Source organism: Salmo salar, chromosome ssa03 (genome assembly GCF_905237065.1).
Source record: "Salmo salar chromosome ssa03, Ssal_v3.1, whole genome shotgun sequence".
NCBI lineage: Eukaryota > Metazoa > Chordata > Actinopteri > Salmoniformes > Salmonidae > Salmo > Salmo salar.
The window spans coordinates 12,817,299-12,837,158 of NC_059444.1; the positions used below are offsets into that span (position 1 = coordinate 12,817,299).

Genomic DNA, 19,860 nt, shown 5'->3' on the forward strand with positions numbered 1-19,860 from the left:
ATATTAGGCTACTATGGTTCTTACTATGCGTTTTGGTGTATTGAAAAATACTCTGATGTCTGTCTTTTATTTTTCTGCCATTTTTCTACCTGGCTGGCTGGCTGGCTGGCTACACACACAGTGTGTAGGTTATTTACAGTAGGAGATGGGCTTCTATCATCTTCAATCATTCTATTTGGGCTTCGATCTAAAAGGTAGCTAGCAAATGTGAAACGGATTAAAATGACAAGAGTTGACAGCTGTATGAGTTCACCATTTACACAACATATGCTGCAACCTTTTGTAATTTTAATAGTTTGTTTCATATTTGCTGGCTTCCAACAATAGCTGAATTTGCAAAGCTAGCGAGCACCAATTCAGTTTCAGTGGTGTTTGCTATAATCTTTGCTACCCGGGTTAAATAAAGGTGAAATAAATAAATAAAAGTTCCCTTGCGACAATTTAGCTTTTGCAACGAGACCATTAAATATATTTAAGACAATGGTAGAAGAGAGTGTAGTTCTGTTCAGTTTGGATTTCAGTTTATCGCTAACCTTATCACAGGGACTTTGAAGCACTAACTTACATCATCTGCATGCTGATCTTGGAATAAATTGACGATAGCAAAGATTCCATATTTGACGACGCCACATAAATGGAATAGGCACTAGCTAGCTTAATAGTTAATATTTGCGCGCTAGCTCTGCATATTCAGCTAGTGTGTGTGCGCGATTGACTGGATTAACCTCACGTCAGTTACGTGCATTGAGTGCCTTTCAGACAGTAGATACGACCTCTGTTACCTAGCAAGCTAAGGAACTGGCAGTGGATCAAACCATTGTGAGGCAAAGGGTGGGTCGCAATCTTTTGAAACTTAAAAACGCGCTATTAAGTGTCTATAATCAGCACAATTGCTTTCATTGCATATTATTAATATTATTTAAATTACATAGTTATGTTTCAGTGATATATTGGGGGGGACAAATCATATTTTTCCCAGGATGGGGTGGTCGTGTCCCCCCCGGGATTTTCGCCCCTGAAAAGGATGTACTATTCTTCCAATTGTTTAATTTTACTACAGATGTTTCTCAAATAGTGATGGCCTTTGTACGCTACTGGCTTGAGAGTGAATGAACTATTCTTTAATGTGGTTAATTTATTTTATTTAACTAGGCAAGTCAGTTAAGAACAAATTCTTATTTACAATGATGACCTACAATGTTAAGTATGTTATTTGGATAGAAAATAGTAATAGTATAACCTTCTGGTGTGATTCACAAAGTTTTTAGTCGATAAACTGAGTACAGTGACTCCGGTTGCATGCATTGCCAAGTGGTAGTAGTGGTGTGGCCCTCTTGTGACGCGTGCGATTTTTTTTTTACAACAGGATGATGTGGTAACTAGCCACCTGATACGGTTGCTAGGGGCCAGCATTGACAACACGGTGGTTTTGTAGCGTGTTATGACCCTTACAAGTTGTCAAAAATAGAACAAAGTAGCAATTTATTACTTATTGTAAATAATTAGTTGGCACATTGGGCTGGCTTGATATTCAGTTCTAAAACTTGGAATTTAGTCTTACATAAAAAATGTCGAACATACTTTTATCCGAGGTAGGCTGGGACGAGGGCTTTGCCATCCCAGTTGCCAATGCAGAAAATAAAGGTTTGGAAGATGAGGTAAGTGTCTGTTAGCTAACAGTTTATTAGCTTATCTGTACCAGAATATCTGACATTTCATTTGTTTCATCTGTATTTTATATAAATCGAAATATTTATGCCCCAGTTACATAGCGGACAGTAGGTAGGTATCTAGTTAGTTAGCGAACGTTAGCTAGCTAAAACGAAACAGCTAACGTTAGCTGGGATGAACATCATTCCAATGTGAAATATGACTGTCATGTGCACTTCCTGCCTCTCCACAGCTTCAAATGAAACAAAATCAGAAGTTACAACTGGAGAACAAACTTGGTGGATACAAGGATAGAATACAAGCCATGGCTGAACACCTGAAAAATGTTAGGCAGGAGTTATCTCAAACTCAGGTAAAGCTACTTGCCCATTTTGGAATCCCATGAAAAGATACTTCTGAGGTTCTGACCCAAAACTATTTATCTCATGCATAGATCTAGAACATTACTGTATGAGTAGTAGTTCTATTGCTAAGTAATTCTGTTTATGCAAGGATGAATGAATAACGCCATGCGAACACAGGTATGACAGTAATCGTTTTGCAACAACTTTGAAATGCTGTCCTATAACTGGTTTATTTTTATCTGTACTGTGTCAGGCTCTGTGCAAAGCCAGGGAGAAAGAGACTGAGTCGGAGATGCATTTCAAGGCCCTGGCGGAGAGAGAGGTGGGCCGCCTGCATCAGGAGATTGCACAGCTGGACAACGAGCTTGGAGCTCTGAGGGAGAAGAAGAATGCACAAGAGGTTATTCTACATACCATCAACATCCTGGTCTTTCTGTTCTAAAACAGAGGTCTTTCCTCAAAACAACATGGGTCTCTCTCTCTCTCTCTCTCTCTCTCTCTCTCTCTCTCTCTCTCTCTCTCTCTCTCTCTCTCTCTCTCCTCTCTCTCTCTGTGACTGAGAATTCTCTGGCCTGTAGTTCTATTTCCAACTGTTAGTATTCACCGGAACATACAACATATTCAGTGTATGTTCCACTGTATTAGATAAATGTCTAGCCATCTGTTTCCTCAGAACAACATCTTCAAAGCCACCCAGAAGCTGGAAGAGCTGAAAAGCCAGCTGAATTGGGACCAGCAGACCCTGGATGCCTGGCTTGAGGAGTCGGCACACAAGGACGAGGACACCATGGCCATCATCAAGTACGCCCAGCAGGACGAGAGCAGGATACGGGTACGTCATGGGTGTTGTGAGTGACCGACTGATGGGGGTACGAAAACCCGGGTACCCTGTGTGGTCTTGGATCTCAGTTAGAGTGGCAAGCAACTACATTTCTTTCAGGATCCTCGAGAATGAACAGTTCACTGACAATGGTATATTCTTAATGAGCAGTACAATTTATTTTCTAAACTACTGTTTGCATTCTTTGTTTACAGGAGCTCACCTTGTTGATAGAGAAGATGACGCTTGAGGCCAACCAAAAGCACAAGGCACTGGACAATGAACTGACTGAGACCATATCAGCACAGGTCTAAAACACCAGCTATCTTACAGTTCAGTACATTAACTAGTACAGAACAACACAGGAATATCAGTCAATGTTCAATCACCCGCAACTGAGATTATTTTGTTGACATTTAAGCTACTTTGTGTCCATTGATGACACACTAGAGATTTATATGTCCCACATCAAACCGAAAGCATTTATTCTTCCTTGTTGATATCCATCAGAGTGTGTCTCATGTATTGTAGTTGTGCTCTGCCAACAGATTGGTCTGGATAAGACAGCAGAAAACTTCCGCCAGGCTCACCTAGAGAGACAGGAGCTGATACACCAGTGGGAGAACACCATCGAGCAGATGAAGAAAAGAGACAGTGAGATGCAGCAGTGTTCAATGGTAACCACTAGATGGCAGCCTGCAGTCATTACAGTCAGTCAGTCATACAATATTTGAGATGACATGGGATATCATAGCCTGGCTAAACCAGATTGAATGCTACACTCACTTTGCTTCACTATCATTTTGTCAAGTTCAACCAGGCTAGGAATATTATAGCAGTTCGAAACTATTGTAAAGACACTAGTTTACTAGTTTACTTTTTTACATACTCACTTGGTCCAGAAACGATTACATGTATTTTATAGGTATTTTATAGTTGAAACAACACTGTTTCAACACCCCTTTTCATATTACGACACCTTCTTAAGATTAGTCTATCAAAATCATAAAAAAGGCTACATGAAAGTGACTGATGACAAGCAACTGTGAAGTTTCTAAAATAATGGTCTGACAATGTAAGCAATGGATTTTGCTATATATTTCCAGCTCCTCACCCAAGTAAACCAGGACATCAGAGAGAGGAATGGAGTGATCAAGGAGAAGAAGACCTTCCTGGAGAGCGAGATGGAGAACAACAAGGAGTACGAGAAGAAGATAGCCATGGCCGATCGGCAGGGGGCCAAGCTGAGACGGGAGTTCCAGGAGCAGGAGAGTAACCGCACCAGACTACGGGATGAGGTGTGTCTGTCTGTCCAGAGCTTTCTTCCCAGGACGAAACATTAACAAATTAGTATTTCATAATTTGCAAATATTTATAGGCATTATAACATTGCAATTCATCAGCATTTATACGCATGTAATTACATTTATAGTGTCTTATTCAAGAAAGTGATTAAAAAAGTGTAACCAAATCATTTAGTCAATGCTTTCTGCTGACAGGTATTTCTATTCTGTATGACTTCTTTCTATGGGAATGATGGCTTGTCTTATATGTTATCACGTATCTCTTTCTAGTTGGAGAGTCTGAAAGGGACAGTGGACAGAGCAGCTACTGATGTCGAGTCCATGAGGTCCCAGCTAGCCAACATGAAAAAGGACATCCAGGACAAAAACAACAAGTGAGACATAGAGATCGGCAGGCCTCAGTACCAGTCAAATAGGAATAATTGGAGGCATCGTTTTGGGGGAAACTAACCGTTTACATTTAAATGAATTCCCTCACAGGGATTCTTTATGTAATTCTGTGGAATACCCACCCTCTCACTAGTTCTGATCTGTGTGTGTGTGTGTGTGTGTGTGTGTGTGTGTGTGTGTGTGTGTGTGTGTGGGTGAACCTGGTCCAGGATAAAGGGGGCCAAGCTTCATAACACAGCCCTGGAGGAGAAGCTGAAGACAGTGACTGAGACGACCCTCAGCGTGGAGGAGAGGGCCGCTCAGATGGAGCAAGTACTGAAGGAAGAGGAGCAAACTATCAAAGTGAGTGCACTCCGCATGATAAAACGATGTTTTTGTTATAATATCAGTATGTTTATCGGAAAGAGTGTCTGCATGGTACTGGGATGGCAGGCTGCAGTTGCGTTGAGCTAACTTGTGCATTATACCTAGCAATTCACATGGTCACAATATGAACTCGATATCGCTAGATATTTAGAAGTATATGAACATTGTATCAATCAAACTGATACATTAAATCCCATTCTGACTGACTGTATTCTCACATTTAGTTATTTTCATTTAGGTGCTCTGATGTCATTCTATTCATTCCTATGAGGAATGTAGTGTTACATTGTGTTGTGGTTCTCTTTCGTAATTTTCCCAACTGGGGAAACATCTCGGATGTCTTTCTTTGGAGCTGGTGAACCATGTGTTGTTGACTTCAGTGTCACATTGTGTTGGTTAATGTACTCATGACCATGTTGTGGTGAACTGTCTCTTCTGCGTCTGTCGTGGGCTGCAGGACATGGACGCCCAGCTGCACCGCCACCGTGAGGTGCTGTTCCGTGAGAGCCAGGAGGTACAGGCCCTGAGGTTGAAGGAGAAGGACTCCATGGCTGTGCTCTCTGGGAGCCGGGTGACCCTCTCCAACCTGGACAGCCGCCTCAGTAAACTGGACCAGAACTCCCTCAAGCAGCAGGAGATCATCTACAACCAGGCTAGACAGCAGAAACACTAGTCTTTCTCTAGTTGTTATTTTCCTATCACTAACAATATGCAATACCCACCCTGTTTATTATCTATGCATAGTCACTTTACCCCTACCTACGTGTACATATTACCTCGACTAACCTGTACCCCCTGTATATAGCCTCGTTATTGTTATTTTATTGTTGCTCTTTTATTTTTTACTTTAGTTTATTTAGTAAATGTTTTTTTTCTTAACTCATATTTTTCTTAACTGCATTGTTGGAACCTCTCTAGGGTATGTGGGACGAAATCGTCCCACCTACTCAACAGCCAGTGGAATCCCGTGGCGCGATATTCAAATACCTTAGAAATGCTATTACTTCAATTTCTCAAACATATTACTATTTTACACCATTTTAAAGACAAGACTCTCGTTAATCTAACCACACTGTCCGATTTCAAAAAGGCTTTACAACGAAAGCAAAACATTAGATTATGTCAGCAGAGTACCCAGCCAGAAATAATCAGACACCCATTTTTCAAGCTAGCATATAATGTCACAAAAACCAAAACCACAGCTAAATGCAGCACTAACCTTTGATGATCTTCATCAGATGACACTGCTAGGACATTATGTTATACAATACATGCATTCTTTGTTCAATCAAGTTCATATTTATATCAAAAACCAGCTTTTTACATTAGCATGTGACGTTCAGAACTAGCATACCCACCGCAAACTTCCGGTGAATTTACTAAATTACTCACGATAAACGTTCACAAAAAACACAACAATTATTTTAAGAATTATAGATACAGAACTCCTTTATGCAATTGCGGTGTCCGATTTTAAAATAGCTTTTCGGCAAAAGCACATTTTGCAATATTCTGAGTAGATAGCTCGCCATCACGGGCTAGCTATTTTGACACCCACCAAGTTTGGCACTCACCAAACTCAGATTTACTATAAGAAAAATTGGATTACCTTTGCTGTTCTTCGTCAGAATGCACTCCCAGGACTTCTACTTCATCCACAAATGTTGTTTTGGTTCAAAATAATCCATAGTTATGTTCAAATATCCTCTGTTTTGTTCTTGCATTCAAGACACTATCCGAACGGTGACGCGCGGATGCGTATCGTGACAAAAAAATTCTAAATATTCCATTACCGTACTTCGAAGCATGTCAAACGCTGTTTAAAATCTATTTTTATGTGATTTTTCTCGTAAAAAAGCAATAATATTCCGACCGGGAAACCCTGTTTTCGTTCAAAGACTCAAAGTTGAAAATGGCCTCGTCTCGTGCAGGCGCGCACCCGTCTCATTGTTCTCAGATCGACCACTTACCAAATGCGCTACTGTTTTTCAGCCATGGGCTGCAAAGTCATCATTCAACGTTCTGGCGCCTTCTGAGAGCCTATGGGAGCCTTAGGAAGTGTCACGTTACATTAGAGATCCTTTGTTTTCAATAAAGAGAGTGTAGAAGGCCAAGAAATGGTCAGAGAGGGCACTTCCTGTACAGAATCTTCTCAGGTTTTTGCCTGCCATATGAGTTCTGTTATACTCACAGACACCATTCAAACAGTTTTAGAAACTTTAGGGTGTTTTCTATCCAAATCAAACAATTATATGCATATTCTAGTTTCTGGGCAGTAGTAATAACCAGATTAAATCGGGTACGTTTTTTATCCAGATGTGAAAATACTGCCCCCTACCCTAGAGAGGTTTTAAGGGCTTGTAATTAAGCATTTCACTGTAAGGTCTACACCTGTTGTATTCGGCGTGTATGACAAATAACATTTGATTTGAATAGTAATAACAGCATGGTCATTCAACAGACGCTTTTAGATAGCCCTTAGACCACTGTCATATGATCATTATCTATTTCTACCACCATGACCATTATAGCTAGCGTTCGCCCTAATGTCATCACATCTCCCTCTACCATTGGGGTATACAAATCAAATCTTTTCAGTGTCCTGAGGGGGGAAAGGTGTTGTCGTGCCCACTTCACGACCTATACAGCTGGTCTTGAGGTGTATGCTTGGTGTAGTGGGTACATCACTAACTCCCTCTCCACCTCAAACTTTGCTACTCCAGGACTTCCAGATCCAGCTGCTGGAGAGGAAGATGTTGCGTCTGCGTGGCGAGGTGAACACGGAGGAGAAGCAGGTCCTGGAGAAGAAGGCCCAAAAGCTGGCCCACAGGCTGGAGGAGAAGAAGAGGACGGCCATCATGCTCACCACCCAACTCAAGAAGCTCCAGGTGGACAGACCTCTCTCGTACTGTAGAATGTTCTTGATACTATTTTTCCTGATGATTTGGGTATTTCTGTTGTTTTTGTCACCTTAAAAGTAGGAAGAGTATTGTTGGGTTTTTTTTCTCAGATTTTCTATGTTTTCAAATTAGTCTCTATTTACAGTTACCATATAATTACATTTTAACTAATCATTATAAAAAAATCTATATAGACATTCTGTGATTTTACTGTTTCTGTCGTCTGACAGGATGATATTCGCTGTGTGAGGAAAGAGGCGGAAAAGACAGGAGCTGAGAAGAGAGACCTAACCACCAAGATCGAGGAACTGCACCTGTTCAACCACATCTCCGACAAGGAACTGAAGAAGCTCCGGCTCAAGAAGCAGGTGAGAACGCAGGCGTACGCGCACACACACGCACACACACAGTCACTGCAGTTCTACTCAGCCAGCCTTGACTTTATCAATCTGATTAAATAAAACGATTATGTGAAACTCATACTCTTACACAGCCACTCGTTGCCTCTGACCTTTGACCTTCAGGACACCATGGTGGAGGACAACATCCTGAAGCTGGAGATCAAGCGTCTGCGTGACCTGCTGTACAACAAGGCGGACAGCGTGCTCTCGCTGGAGAAGCGGAAGCTGCAGCTGCAGACGGCCATGAGGGAACGGGAGGAGGAGATTAAAGCGCACCGGGAGATGCTCAACAAGCAGGTCAAGATCACTGACCAGGAGCGCCAAGGACTCAGGTATGTCTAAGACTGGCTCTCAAAAGATACCCTATTACCCAGACAGTATAGTGAAGTGTTCTTAAAGGGACACTTTGGGATTTTGGCTGTGGGGGCTATTTATCTGATGCCTTTAAACCCTGAACCTGGTCATGGGGATTCACAGGGTGTGCAGGCTTTTTATCCTTCCCAGTACTAACATACCTGGGCCCATATTCAGATAGAGTCTTTTAGATCATAATGAATAAGATTGTATGGACGGGGGGGACTGATTCCAGATAAGCACTCCTACTCTGAGATGCTCTCTGAATACAGGGCTTGATGATCCAGTGCCATACAAGGGGGGTTGTGTTTGTTTTGCCCAAGGCTCATATAAAGTGGTAATGCGGCACTTGAAAAGAAAGCTGTCAAATGAATTGAACATAGGATAGCCAGACACTTGGTGTTTTGAGCCATTGTGTATACTCTATGTCTAATCAAATCAAGCTTTATTTATAAAGCACATTTCAGACATGCAATGCAATGTGCGTCACAGGAAAAAATAAATAAAAACAATGAAAATGAAAACTAAAATATTTACTACATAAGAATAACAATAAAAACTTCTCTGAAATATGCCTCAAGCTCAGCACATTTTAAATGTGGAGGAAATTTCACATAGGTTTACGGGGGTAGGATTTATCAGGCCATCAATGGTCGAGAAGAGCACTCTCAAATTATTCTATGCAAACATTGATTGGTTAATTTCAGTGCTGAGGTGCATGAGAGACTGTCCAAGGTCGACAAGATGAGGAAACGCTATGAGATTATGACTGTCTCAATGGCTGCTCCAGAGGGAGAAGAGGAAAAATCACAGGCTTATTATGTGATCAAGGTGAGAATTCCTTCAGACACCAAAAAAAATTCACCAGCCAACTATTGCTTCAGTTAATAATTGATTTGCCTTATTGTGAAAAAATATATACAGTGGCAAGAAAAAGTATGTGAACTCTTTGGAATTACCTGGGTTTCTGCATAAATTGGTCATATAATTTGACGACAATAGACAAACACAGTCTGCTTAATCTAATAACACACAAACAATTATACGTTTTTATGTCTTTATTGAACCCACCGTGTAAACATTCACAGTGCAGGGTGGGAAAAGTATGTGAACCTTTGGATTTAATAACTGGTTGACCCTCCTTTGGCAGCAATAACCTCAACCAAATGTTTTCTATGGTTGCGGATCAGACCTGCACAACGGTCAGGAGGAATTTTGGACCATTCCTCTTTACAAAACTGTTTCAGTTCAGCAATATTCTTGGGATGTCTGGTGTGAACCGCTCTCGAGGTCATGCCATAGCATCTCCATCAGGTTGAGGTCAGGATTTTCTTCTGTTGAAGCCATTCTGTTGTTGATTTACTTCTGTGTTTTGGGTCGTTGTCCTGTTGCATCACCCAACTTCTGTTGAGCTTCAATTGGCGGACAGATAGCCTTACATTCTCCTGCAAAATGTCTTGATAAACATGGGAATTCATTTTTCCGTCGATGATAGCAAGTTGTCCAGGCCCTGACGCAGCAAAGGAGCCACAAACCATGATGCTCCCTCCACCATACTTTACAGTTGGGATGAGGTTTTGATGTTGGGTGTGCTGTGCCGTTTTTTTCTCCACATAGTGTTGTGTGTTCCTTCCAAACAACTAAACTGTTGTTTCATCTGTCCACAGAATATTTTGCCAGTAGCGCTGTGGAACATCCAGATGCTCTTTTGCGAAATTCAGACGTGCAGCAATGTTTTTTTTTTGGACAGCAGTGGCTTCTTCCATGGTGTCTTCCCATGAACACCATTCTTTAGTATTTTCCGTATCATAGACTCGTCAGATGTTAGCATGTTCCAGAGATTTCTGTAAGTCTTTAGCTGATACTAGGATTATTCTTAACCTCATTGAGCATGCTGCGCTGTGCTCTTGCAGCCATAATTGCAGGACGGCCACTCCTAGGAAGAGTAGCAACAGCGCTGAACTTTCTCCATTTATAGACAATTTGTCTTACCGTGGACTGATGAACATCAAGGCTTTTAGAGATACTTTTGTAACCCTTTCCAACTTTATGCAAGTCAACAATTCTTAATCTTAGGTCTTTTGAGATCTCTTTTGTTCGAGGCATGTTTCACATCAGGCAATGCTTCATGTGAATAGCAAAATCAGATTTTGTGAGTGTTTTTTATATTGCAGGGCAGCTCTAACCAACATCTCCAATCTCGTCTCATGGATTGGACTCCAGGTTAGCTGACTCCTGACTCCAATTAGCTTTTGGAGAAGTCATTAGCCTAGGGGTTCACATACTTTTTCCAACCTATACTGAATGTTTAAATTATGTATTCAATATAGACAAGAAAAATACAATAATTTGTGTGTTATTAGTTTAAGCACACTGTGTTTGTCTATTGTTGTGACTTAGAGGAAGATCAGATCACATTTCTTGACCAATTTATGCAGAAATCCAGGTAATTCCAAAGGGTTCACATACTTTTTCTTGCAACTGTAGTTTTGACAGTTGTTAATTGTTTTGAGAACATGGAACTTTGTTTACAAATCAATTGAGAAAAACGTTGTACCATTTTACTTTCTAACGTGGGTGATGTGATTTTCATAAGGCTGCCCAAGAGAAAGAGGAGCTCCAACGTAAGGGAGACGATTTGGACGCCAAGATCCGCAAGATGGAGAAGGAGATCCGAGCGCTGGAGAACACGCTCCACGTCGTCAACAGCCGCAACACAACCTATCGCAAATCCTTCAACAAAGTGACTGAGTCCAGTGCGTACTGTATGAGGAAAGGTTCCCTGTGAGATAAACTGATTCCCAATCAAATCAAATCAAATTTTATTGGTCACATACACATGGTTTGCAGATGTTAATGCGCGTGTAGCGAAATGCTTGTGCTTCTAGTTCCGACCATGCAGTAATATCTAACAAGTAATCTAACAATTTCACAACAACTACCTTATACACACAACTGTAAAGGAATGATTAAGAATGTGTACATATAAATATATGGATGAGCGATGGCCGTGCGGCATAGGCAAGATGCAGTAGATGGTATAGAGTACAGTATATACATATGAGATGATTAATGTAGGGTATGTAAACATTATATAAAGTGTCATTGTTTAAGTGACTAGTGATACATTTATTACATCCAATTATTAAAGTGGCTAGAGATTGAGCCTCGGACTCTATGCCCCCCTCCCAAAAAAAGATGACACAAATATGCCAGCAATAAATATTGACTCTATGCCATCACCATAGTAACACACACACACATACACATCAATGTTATCAGTGTTTTATATCTATGAAGGGAAAACCCAACATAATCAGATGAGAGGAAATACTATTTATATACTATTTTATAACTTTAATGTGGTGGTTGTTTTGTACTGTTGTTCTGTTCAGATCCTTTTATACTCTTTGTTTTTGTTTTTTACTCCTTTTTCTCCCCAATTGGTAGTTAGTCTTGTCCCATCGCTGCAACTCCCATACGGACTCGGAAGAGGCGAAGGTCGAGAGCCATGCGTCCTCCGAAACACGACCCCGCCAAGCCGCACTGCTTCTTGACACAGTGCCCTCTTAACCCGGAAGCTAGCCGCACCAATGTGTCGGAGGAAACACCTCACAACTGGCGACGTGTCACTGTGCATGTGCCTGGCCCGCCACAGGATTCACTATAGCGCGATGGGACAAGGACATCCTGGCCGGCCAAATGCTTCCTGGACGACGGTGGGCCAATTGGAGTCCCTCATGGGTCTCCCATTCGCGGCCGGCTGCGACACAGCCCGGGATTGAACCCGGATCTGTAGTGACACCTCAAGCACTACAGTGCCTTAGACTGCTGCGCCACTCGGGAGGCCTTCCTTTTATACTCTATTTTGGTTTTTATTTATTGCTTAATGCTGTAAAGTGTGTTGGTACAACCCTTTAATGTTTTTATAGAAGTTAACAGTGAACCGAAAACTGTTTTGAAGGTGAGGAGTATCAGGAGAAACTGAAGCTGGATGAGCAGAAGAGAGCCGCTGAGGAGAAGTACAAGTACAAGAGGAGGCAGATCCGAGAACTGCAGGAGGACATTCAGGTACTTCTCCACCAAACCAACCATGACTGGGGCCAGGAGTTTTACTGGACTACTTAACCTGATCAGGAAAACTCCTGGTCCTAGCGTTGACATGAGCGTGGGTTTTCCACCAGGCCATTATCTTCTCACATGAAACTGGAGTAGAATCATCTTTTGTGTACTTAATTTCCATGTTGTTACTTTTCCTCTCTGTCTCTCTCTCTACCTTTCCCATGTGCAGTGTGTTAGATATGTCCTAAGCCCTATCATGATCTCTTTTGTCTTCATCACACGCCTTACATTGGCTGCTCGTGTCCAAGAACAACAGGTCCAATATAGACTTGTCTGACAACTCACTCTTAACCACCAGACAGTGCAATCATAACTGTGTGTGTGTGTGTGTGTGTGTGTGTGTGTGTGTGTGTGTGTGTGTGTGTGTGTGTGTGTGTGTGTGTGTGTGTGTGTGTGTGTGTGTGATTAAATCGGTAGGGCATGAACAATACACTCGACAACCTGCTTCAAGAGGAGGCCGTTCAGAATGTGAGGACTGAAGAGACCCAGTCACGTATCATGTCTCTGAACAGAGAACTGGTCTCCCAGCAGGAGAAACTCCACAGGGTCACTAAGCAGGTTTGATACCACCACCCAACAATATACACCATCGCAACAAGTGTGTTCACACCATTCTTCAATGACGAAAGAAAAACATGAAATACGAAATGTACTTTACTGTAGCCCCCCTTATGTATGCATTCATAAAGCCTTTATAACAACTACACAAGACATATAACGTCTGTCATAGGCAGTCATAAACATTAGTTGGTCATAGGGTCAGGAAAGAATCCTGGCCCTACTTATCACTGCTCTGTGTTCATCCCTTGCTATCCTCCATAACAGTGCTCCAAACTGACCAAAGAGATCCGGTCGGCCAAGAAGGCCAAGGAGGAGACGTTTGAGGAGAGGGACATTGAGCTGAGGGAGCTGAAGGACTTCAATAAGAATATCAACAAGATGCTGCTGGTTGCCATGGAGGAACAACCTGACCTCAGATCAGCTCTACATATGTACTTTGTCCAGGTAGCCTTTTCTTTTTACTATAAAAAGTATAATGTTTTTCTCCATGCACCTGATAATACTATACACCCTCGAAAAAAGATGCCACCTAGAACCAGGATGGGTTCTTCAATTGTCCCCATAGAAGAACCTTCTGAAAATAAGTATTTTTGGTTTCAAGTAGAATCCTTTCACTAATACGAGGTTCTATGTGAAACCTTTTACCACTAAAATATTCTAAGTAGAAAATGTTTAACAACCAAAGGGTTCTCCTATGGGGAGAAACAAAGAAAAATACATTCTAAAATTGTAGGTGTGCGAATTATACCTTTTTAGCCTTGTAGAGTTGGGCAAGGCAATGACATTCTGAAATTCTGACAGCAAATTGCCCTGTTGTTAGTTGATTCAAGGAAATACAAAATGTAAGGTTTTAGGGACAGCTAGGTTTCAAACCAATCTAATAAAACTAAACTAATCAATTTCTGGCAACTCTCTCTAAAAGCAAACAAGAAGTTGACCCATCCCGTTAAGTCTCATTTTGGATGGCCTTTTACTCAGGACTAAAAAGGTCTAATTTAATTTGTGTGTACTGTATGTGTCCCAGGCCAACTTGCCCCTGCCGTCCCCTGCCTCCACCGCTGCCAGCCGACAGAGCTCAAAGACTAACTCTACTCGCAGCTCCGTCTCTCTCAGGTACGTCACAACTATTTTACACAGACAATCTAGCTCAGGGGTCTACAATATACAGTCCATAGCCAAATACCCTCGAGAGAATTTTTGGGGGACCGACGGGTAAAAAAATGAGAGACTCACAGTTAGGAACATATCTGAAAGCTAAATTCCTTTTCTTCCTGACACATTTTAAAACCCCAAAGGTTTTTCCTGTTTAGCTGTTTTTTGAATGTCTTGTTTTTTGACTGCTACAACAGAATTGTCCATATTGTTATTTCTGAATCTCAAAGTTTCCAATAATATCTACTGATAATTTACACAGAGTGCACAGAACATTAGGAATACCTTCCTAATATTGAGTTGAACCCCCTTTTGCACTCAGAACAGCTTCAATTCATCAGTGCATGGACTCTACAAGGTGTTGAAAGCGTTCCACAGGGATGCTGGCCCATGTTGACTCCAATGTTTCCCACAGTTGTGTGAAGTTGGCTGGATTTCCTTTGGGTGGTGGACCATTCTTGATATACATGGGAAACTGTTGAGTGTGAAAAAACCAGCAGCGTTGCAGTTCTTGACACAAACCGGTGCGCCTGTCACCTACTACCATACACCATTCAAACGCACTTAATCTTTTGTCTTGCCCATTCACCCTTTGAATGGCACACATACAGTGCATTCGGAAAGTATTCAGACCCCTTCCCTTTTTCCAAGGCACATAACAGCCCGCTTGGAGTTTGCCAAAATGCACCTAAAGGACTCTCAGACCATGAGAAACAAGATGATGAAACCAAGATTGAACTCTTTGGCCTGAATGCCAAGCATCACATGACGAATACCTGCCACCATCCCAACGGTGAAGCTTGGCGGTGGCAGTACCATGCTGTGGGGATGTTTTCAGAGGCAGGGACTGGGAGACTAGTCAGAATCGAGGGAAAGATGAATGGAGCAAAGTACAGAGAGATCCTTGATGAAAACCTAATCCAGAGTGTTCAGGACCTCAGACTGGGGTGAAGGTTCACCTTCCAACAGGACAATGACCCTAAGCAGACAGCCAAGACAATGCAGGAGTAGCTTCGGGACAAGTCTCTGAGTGGCCCAGCCGGAGCCTGGACTTGAACCCGATCAAACATCTCTGGAGAGACCTGAAAATAGCTGTGCAGCGACGCTCCGTTTATTTTAATTGTTTTTTTGCTTTGTCATTATGGGGTATTGTGTGTAGATTGATGAGGGGAAAACGATTTAATCCATTTTAGAATAAGGCTATAATAAGACAAAATGTGGAAAAAGTCAAGGGGTCTGAATACTTTCCGAATGCACTGAACACAATCCATGTCTCAATTGTCTTAAGGCTTAGAAATCCTTCCTTAACCTGTCTTCAACTGATCGAAGTTGATTTAACAGGTGACATCAATAAGGGATCATAGCTTTCATCTGGATTCACCTGGTCAGTCTGTCATGGAAAGAGCATGTTTTGTACACTCATCGTGTGTCAATATGTTCTTGTAAAATATAGCTTCTTAAATATATTTTGTATTTTTCCACTGCAGGTCAGCTGGGTCTTCAGCAAGCAGCAGCCCAAGGGCGTCGTCAGTGCAGTCTCCCCCTGTTAAGACTCTAGAGCTGGGTCTGGGGTTGTCCGTTACATCCCCTCCTCTCACCTCTCCACGGGACTCCCATCCACCCAGCTCCAGCAGCAGCGGCAGCAGCAAGCGCCAGAGCCCATAGAGAAACCCCACAATAGGACAGCCTCACTTACAGCACCAGAAGGCTAATGTGACTGTAGTGCCATTAGGAAAGAGAATGTGTGTCACTGTTTAATGTGTACTGAACAACCGTTTGGTGAGTTGATTGATTTGCATGTTTTTTTTTGGTTTTTTAACAAACTGGGACAACTGGCACATGACAGCCTGCTTGGAGTTTGTCAAAGAGAACCTAAAGGACTCTCACACCATGAGAAACAAGATTCTGTAGTTTGATGAAACCAAGATTGAACTCTTTGGCCTAAATACCAAGCATCATGTCTAGAGGAAACCTGGCACCATCCCTACGGTGAAGCATTGTGGTGGCAGCAGGAGTAGCTTCAGGACAATTCTCTGAATGTCCTTGAGTGGCACAGCCAGAGCCTGGACTTGAACCCGATCTAACATCTCTGGAGAGACCTGAAAATAGCTTGTTTGCATGTTTTTTTGTTATTTTTTTTTTTACTAACTGGGACAACTGGCAGTGATATGAGAAATATACTTAAATAATATGTGATTTACCTTTTCTTTGAAATGCACATATTTTCCATTTGTCAGCTAACCTTTATAGAATTGTATTGTAAATGTGCATAAAAAATATGTACTTTGTCTAAATTCATTTTTACTCCTGGCAATGTGTTTCTGGATATATCCCAATAAAATAGATGGTTGCTTGTCAGAATGATCAATTAGTGGATAATACACTTGTTTTGTTTAAATGCCCAATGTGGTCAAAAACACGTTTTTTCTGTGTTTTATATATATTTCCACACTATGAGGTTGGATTAATACTGTAAAAATGATGATAATGCCCTTTTAGAGTAAGAGCTGTTTGAAAAGACCACCTGAAATGTAAGCCTGTTTTGGTGGGATGGTCTTTTGGCCTGCCTGGGGACAAAATTCTTGCTTGAGAAATTGCTCTTTGTTAAGAAGCAATTTTTGTTTCTTTTAGACATTTTAATTGAAAACAATCACAGTAAGGTGCTTAATTGTTACCCAGAAATGATGTGATATTGAGATTAAAAAAACAGCTTCATTGGACCTTTAAAAAATACTGGTTGAGGTTTTGATAAAAAATCTTGTGAGACAGAAATATGGAACAACTTCCTCATAACTATTAAAATAGTTCAAGAGGAGGCGGTCTGACCTTTTTCTGAAATCACTTGTGCCTCAAATGAATTTTTGAACACCTGGGCATTATTTAAAAGGCCAATCCCTCCCACGATGAATAGAGGAGACAACTTCCTCATGCTGAACAAAGATTGTCAGACGGACTCGCTGAACAGAATCTTCCCACATCACAGCTCAGTCGGTGCTCTCGGTCTTCTGAAACAACATCATGCTTTTCCTATTATTTTGTATTGGATGTGTTGCTTTGTCTGCAGGGCAATCCTTTGGTAAGTTATCAATTTAACATGTTTTTAATGTTCATGATTTAAAAAGAAAATTATGTCAGAGGTTTAGTCCAGAAAACAATGACTGTTGAAGCATGACCAAACCCAGATATCAGTGAAGACACGTGTCTTCCAGTCATTAGTAGTGAGCATAAGTCAACAACAACAAAAATTATATGTGGAAAAGAATAGAACAATACAACTGAACAAATCAGATGATTGAATGTGGATCAAATGCTGATATTTAAAATATAGTAGGAAGTAGAGAAGTGTGATGACTACTGTGAAACGACTATATTTTGTATTTTTGTGTTGCTTGTTGTGATCATAAAGTAGATATACTAGAATGGGTACTAGTCTGTTTGGGCTTTTCATTCCACTCCTTATAATGTAATGTTTTGTATGTGACACGGGAGTACAGGGAGTGGAATGTTTAGCCTAAAACAGGTATGGATGTCAGGCTAATGAGAGATACAGCTTCATGTCAATATTTACCCCATCAGCTTCAACACCTACAATGGGACCAAGGACTACCACGACACAGGTGACAACACCTCCAACTCTTACTATCCCTTATGTGGACCCACCTTTTGGTACTAAACCACTGGAAAGTGGTGGGTATTTAAGCATAAAGTAAATACATTGAATTATGATACTTGGCTAAATGTCTTTATATACTGAAATAATTTGAATATTCTTGCCCAAATTTAGGATTTGCAATTCTTCAGGTCGCTGTCCAATCTTATCAGGAGCTAAATGAGACCACAGTTGATCCAGTCTTGAGTCAGGTAATATTTAGACCACAGTTGATCCAGTCTAGAGTCAGGTAATATTTAGACCCCAGTTGATCCAGTCTAGTCAGGTAATATTTAGACCCCAGTTTATCCAGTCTAGAGTCAGCTGACATTTAGACCACAGTTGATCCAGTCTTGATTCAGGTAATATTTACACCACAGTTGATCCAGTCTAGAGTCAGGTAATATTTAGACCCCAGTTGATCCAGTCTAGTCAGGTAATATTTAGACCCCAGTTTATCCAGTCTAGAGTCAGCTGACATTTAGACCACAGTTGATCCAGTCTAGAGTCAGGTAATATTTACACCACAGTTGATCCAGTCTTGATTCAGGTAATATTTACACCACAGTTGATCCAGTCTAGAGTCAGGTAATATTTAGACCACAGTTGATCCAGTCTAGAGTCAGGAAATATTTAGACCCCAGTTTATCCAGTCTAGAGTCAGGTAATATTTAGACCCCAGTTTATCCAGTCTAGAGTCAGCTGACATTTAGACCACAGTTGATCCAGTCTTGATTCAGGTAATATTTACACCACAGTTGATCCAGTCTAGAGTCAGGTAATATTTACACCACAGTTGATCCAGTCTAGAGTCAGGTGACATTTCCTCATTCAATCATGGTGGTTTGCTTTTTTTTGTTGTCCTCTTATCTATATCCCAGGTAGCAATGAATATTTTATATAAAGTTCCAATGCATATGATTTATCTATTATACAAGTATTTATATTGGAAAATAAGATCTAGATTAGATGAGCTTGAGTTGAACTAAATAGTGATCTATTTTCTCTACTAGCTCTACAGCATCTTTCGGGCACAGCAACCTGATCTGAATATTCGACTGACCGTGAAACATGTCCAGAAAGTTTGATGGATTATGATTCAAGGCATAGCAGATTGAAGTTCTAATGGTACATCATGTTCTGCAGATGTGAACTATTGTACTTTATTTTCAATGATTTTATGCTGTTTAATACCAGTCATTTTATTCATGTTAATAATATATTTGAATGTATAATTTAATTGACTTATATTGACTTGCTGCACATTCCAATTACCATCTGGTGGAGGAGTTGTAATTTAAGAGTTATGTCACAAATTTTCCCACTTTAATAGAATCTTGTCATCTGCTTCCAGTGTTTTCTGATGGATTTGATGTTGGACTGAATAGTCTTAACTACTGTAATCTTTTCTTTGGCTATAAACATGTTACAAATACTGCAACTGTTCTCACACTCATGTTAATTCAACGGATCCAGTGACTTCAGTCTTTTTTTATATCAAACATAAGGTGACTTCCCTGAAAAGAACAGTCCAACCCACCCCCCAAAAATGTATATGTAACTTTTTTCATTCATAAAAAAAGAAACAATAATGACAATGTTGTGTACAAATTAAGCTAAACCTTGATAACTACTAGCCACATTTTTTGTGCAAGCAAGGGGTTTCTCTCCAAAGCTAAAATCAGTTGGTGTATTAATTTACAACACAAACATAAATATTGTTAAGAGTTTTTAATTGAGTATTCACAAATATCAATGTAAAAAATGTACCCTGTGAACGACGTTTGAAACGAAGTCACGTAGGCCTATGTTAATATGAACATACA

The 19,860-nt window shown here is 40.8% G+C and overlaps 1 protein-coding gene across 2 annotated transcripts; it reads left to right on the forward strand.

Annotated features, from left to right (window-relative positions):
- The first annotated feature begins 1,228 nt into the window (after positions 1 to 1,228).
- On the forward strand, positions 1,229 to 19,475 carry ccdc39 (coiled-coil domain 39 molecular ruler complex subunit). 2 transcript variants are annotated; one of them, XM_014189831.2, is made up of 23 exons: positions 1,229 to 1,658; positions 1,904 to 2,023; positions 2,269 to 2,415; positions 2,689 to 2,847; positions 3,051 to 3,143; positions 3,384 to 3,512; positions 3,942 to 4,133; positions 4,410 to 4,513; positions 4,739 to 4,871; positions 5,353 to 5,547; positions 7,619 to 7,783; positions 8,026 to 8,163; positions 8,320 to 8,528; positions 9,258 to 9,381; positions 11,147 to 11,306; positions 12,515 to 12,621; positions 13,090 to 13,230; positions 13,498 to 13,677; positions 14,258 to 14,346; positions 15,873 to 17,461; positions 17,962 to 18,072; positions 18,170 to 18,246; positions 19,048 to 19,475. In XM_014189831.2, the coding sequence occupies exons 1-20, from the start codon at positions 1,569 to 1,571 to the stop codon at positions 16,048 to 16,050; spliced, it is 2,853 nt and encodes a 950-aa protein (XP_014045306.1). In that variant the 5' UTR covers positions 1,229 to 1,568; the 3' UTR covers positions 16,051 to 17,461; positions 17,962 to 18,072; positions 18,170 to 18,246; positions 19,048 to 19,475. The 2 variants fall into 2 exon arrangements, with proteins under 2 accessions (XP_014045306.1, XP_045570461.1); XM_045714505.1 differs by having other exon boundaries at positions 17,962 to 18,002.
- The last annotated feature ends 385 nt before the right edge of the window (positions 19,476 to 19,860 follow it).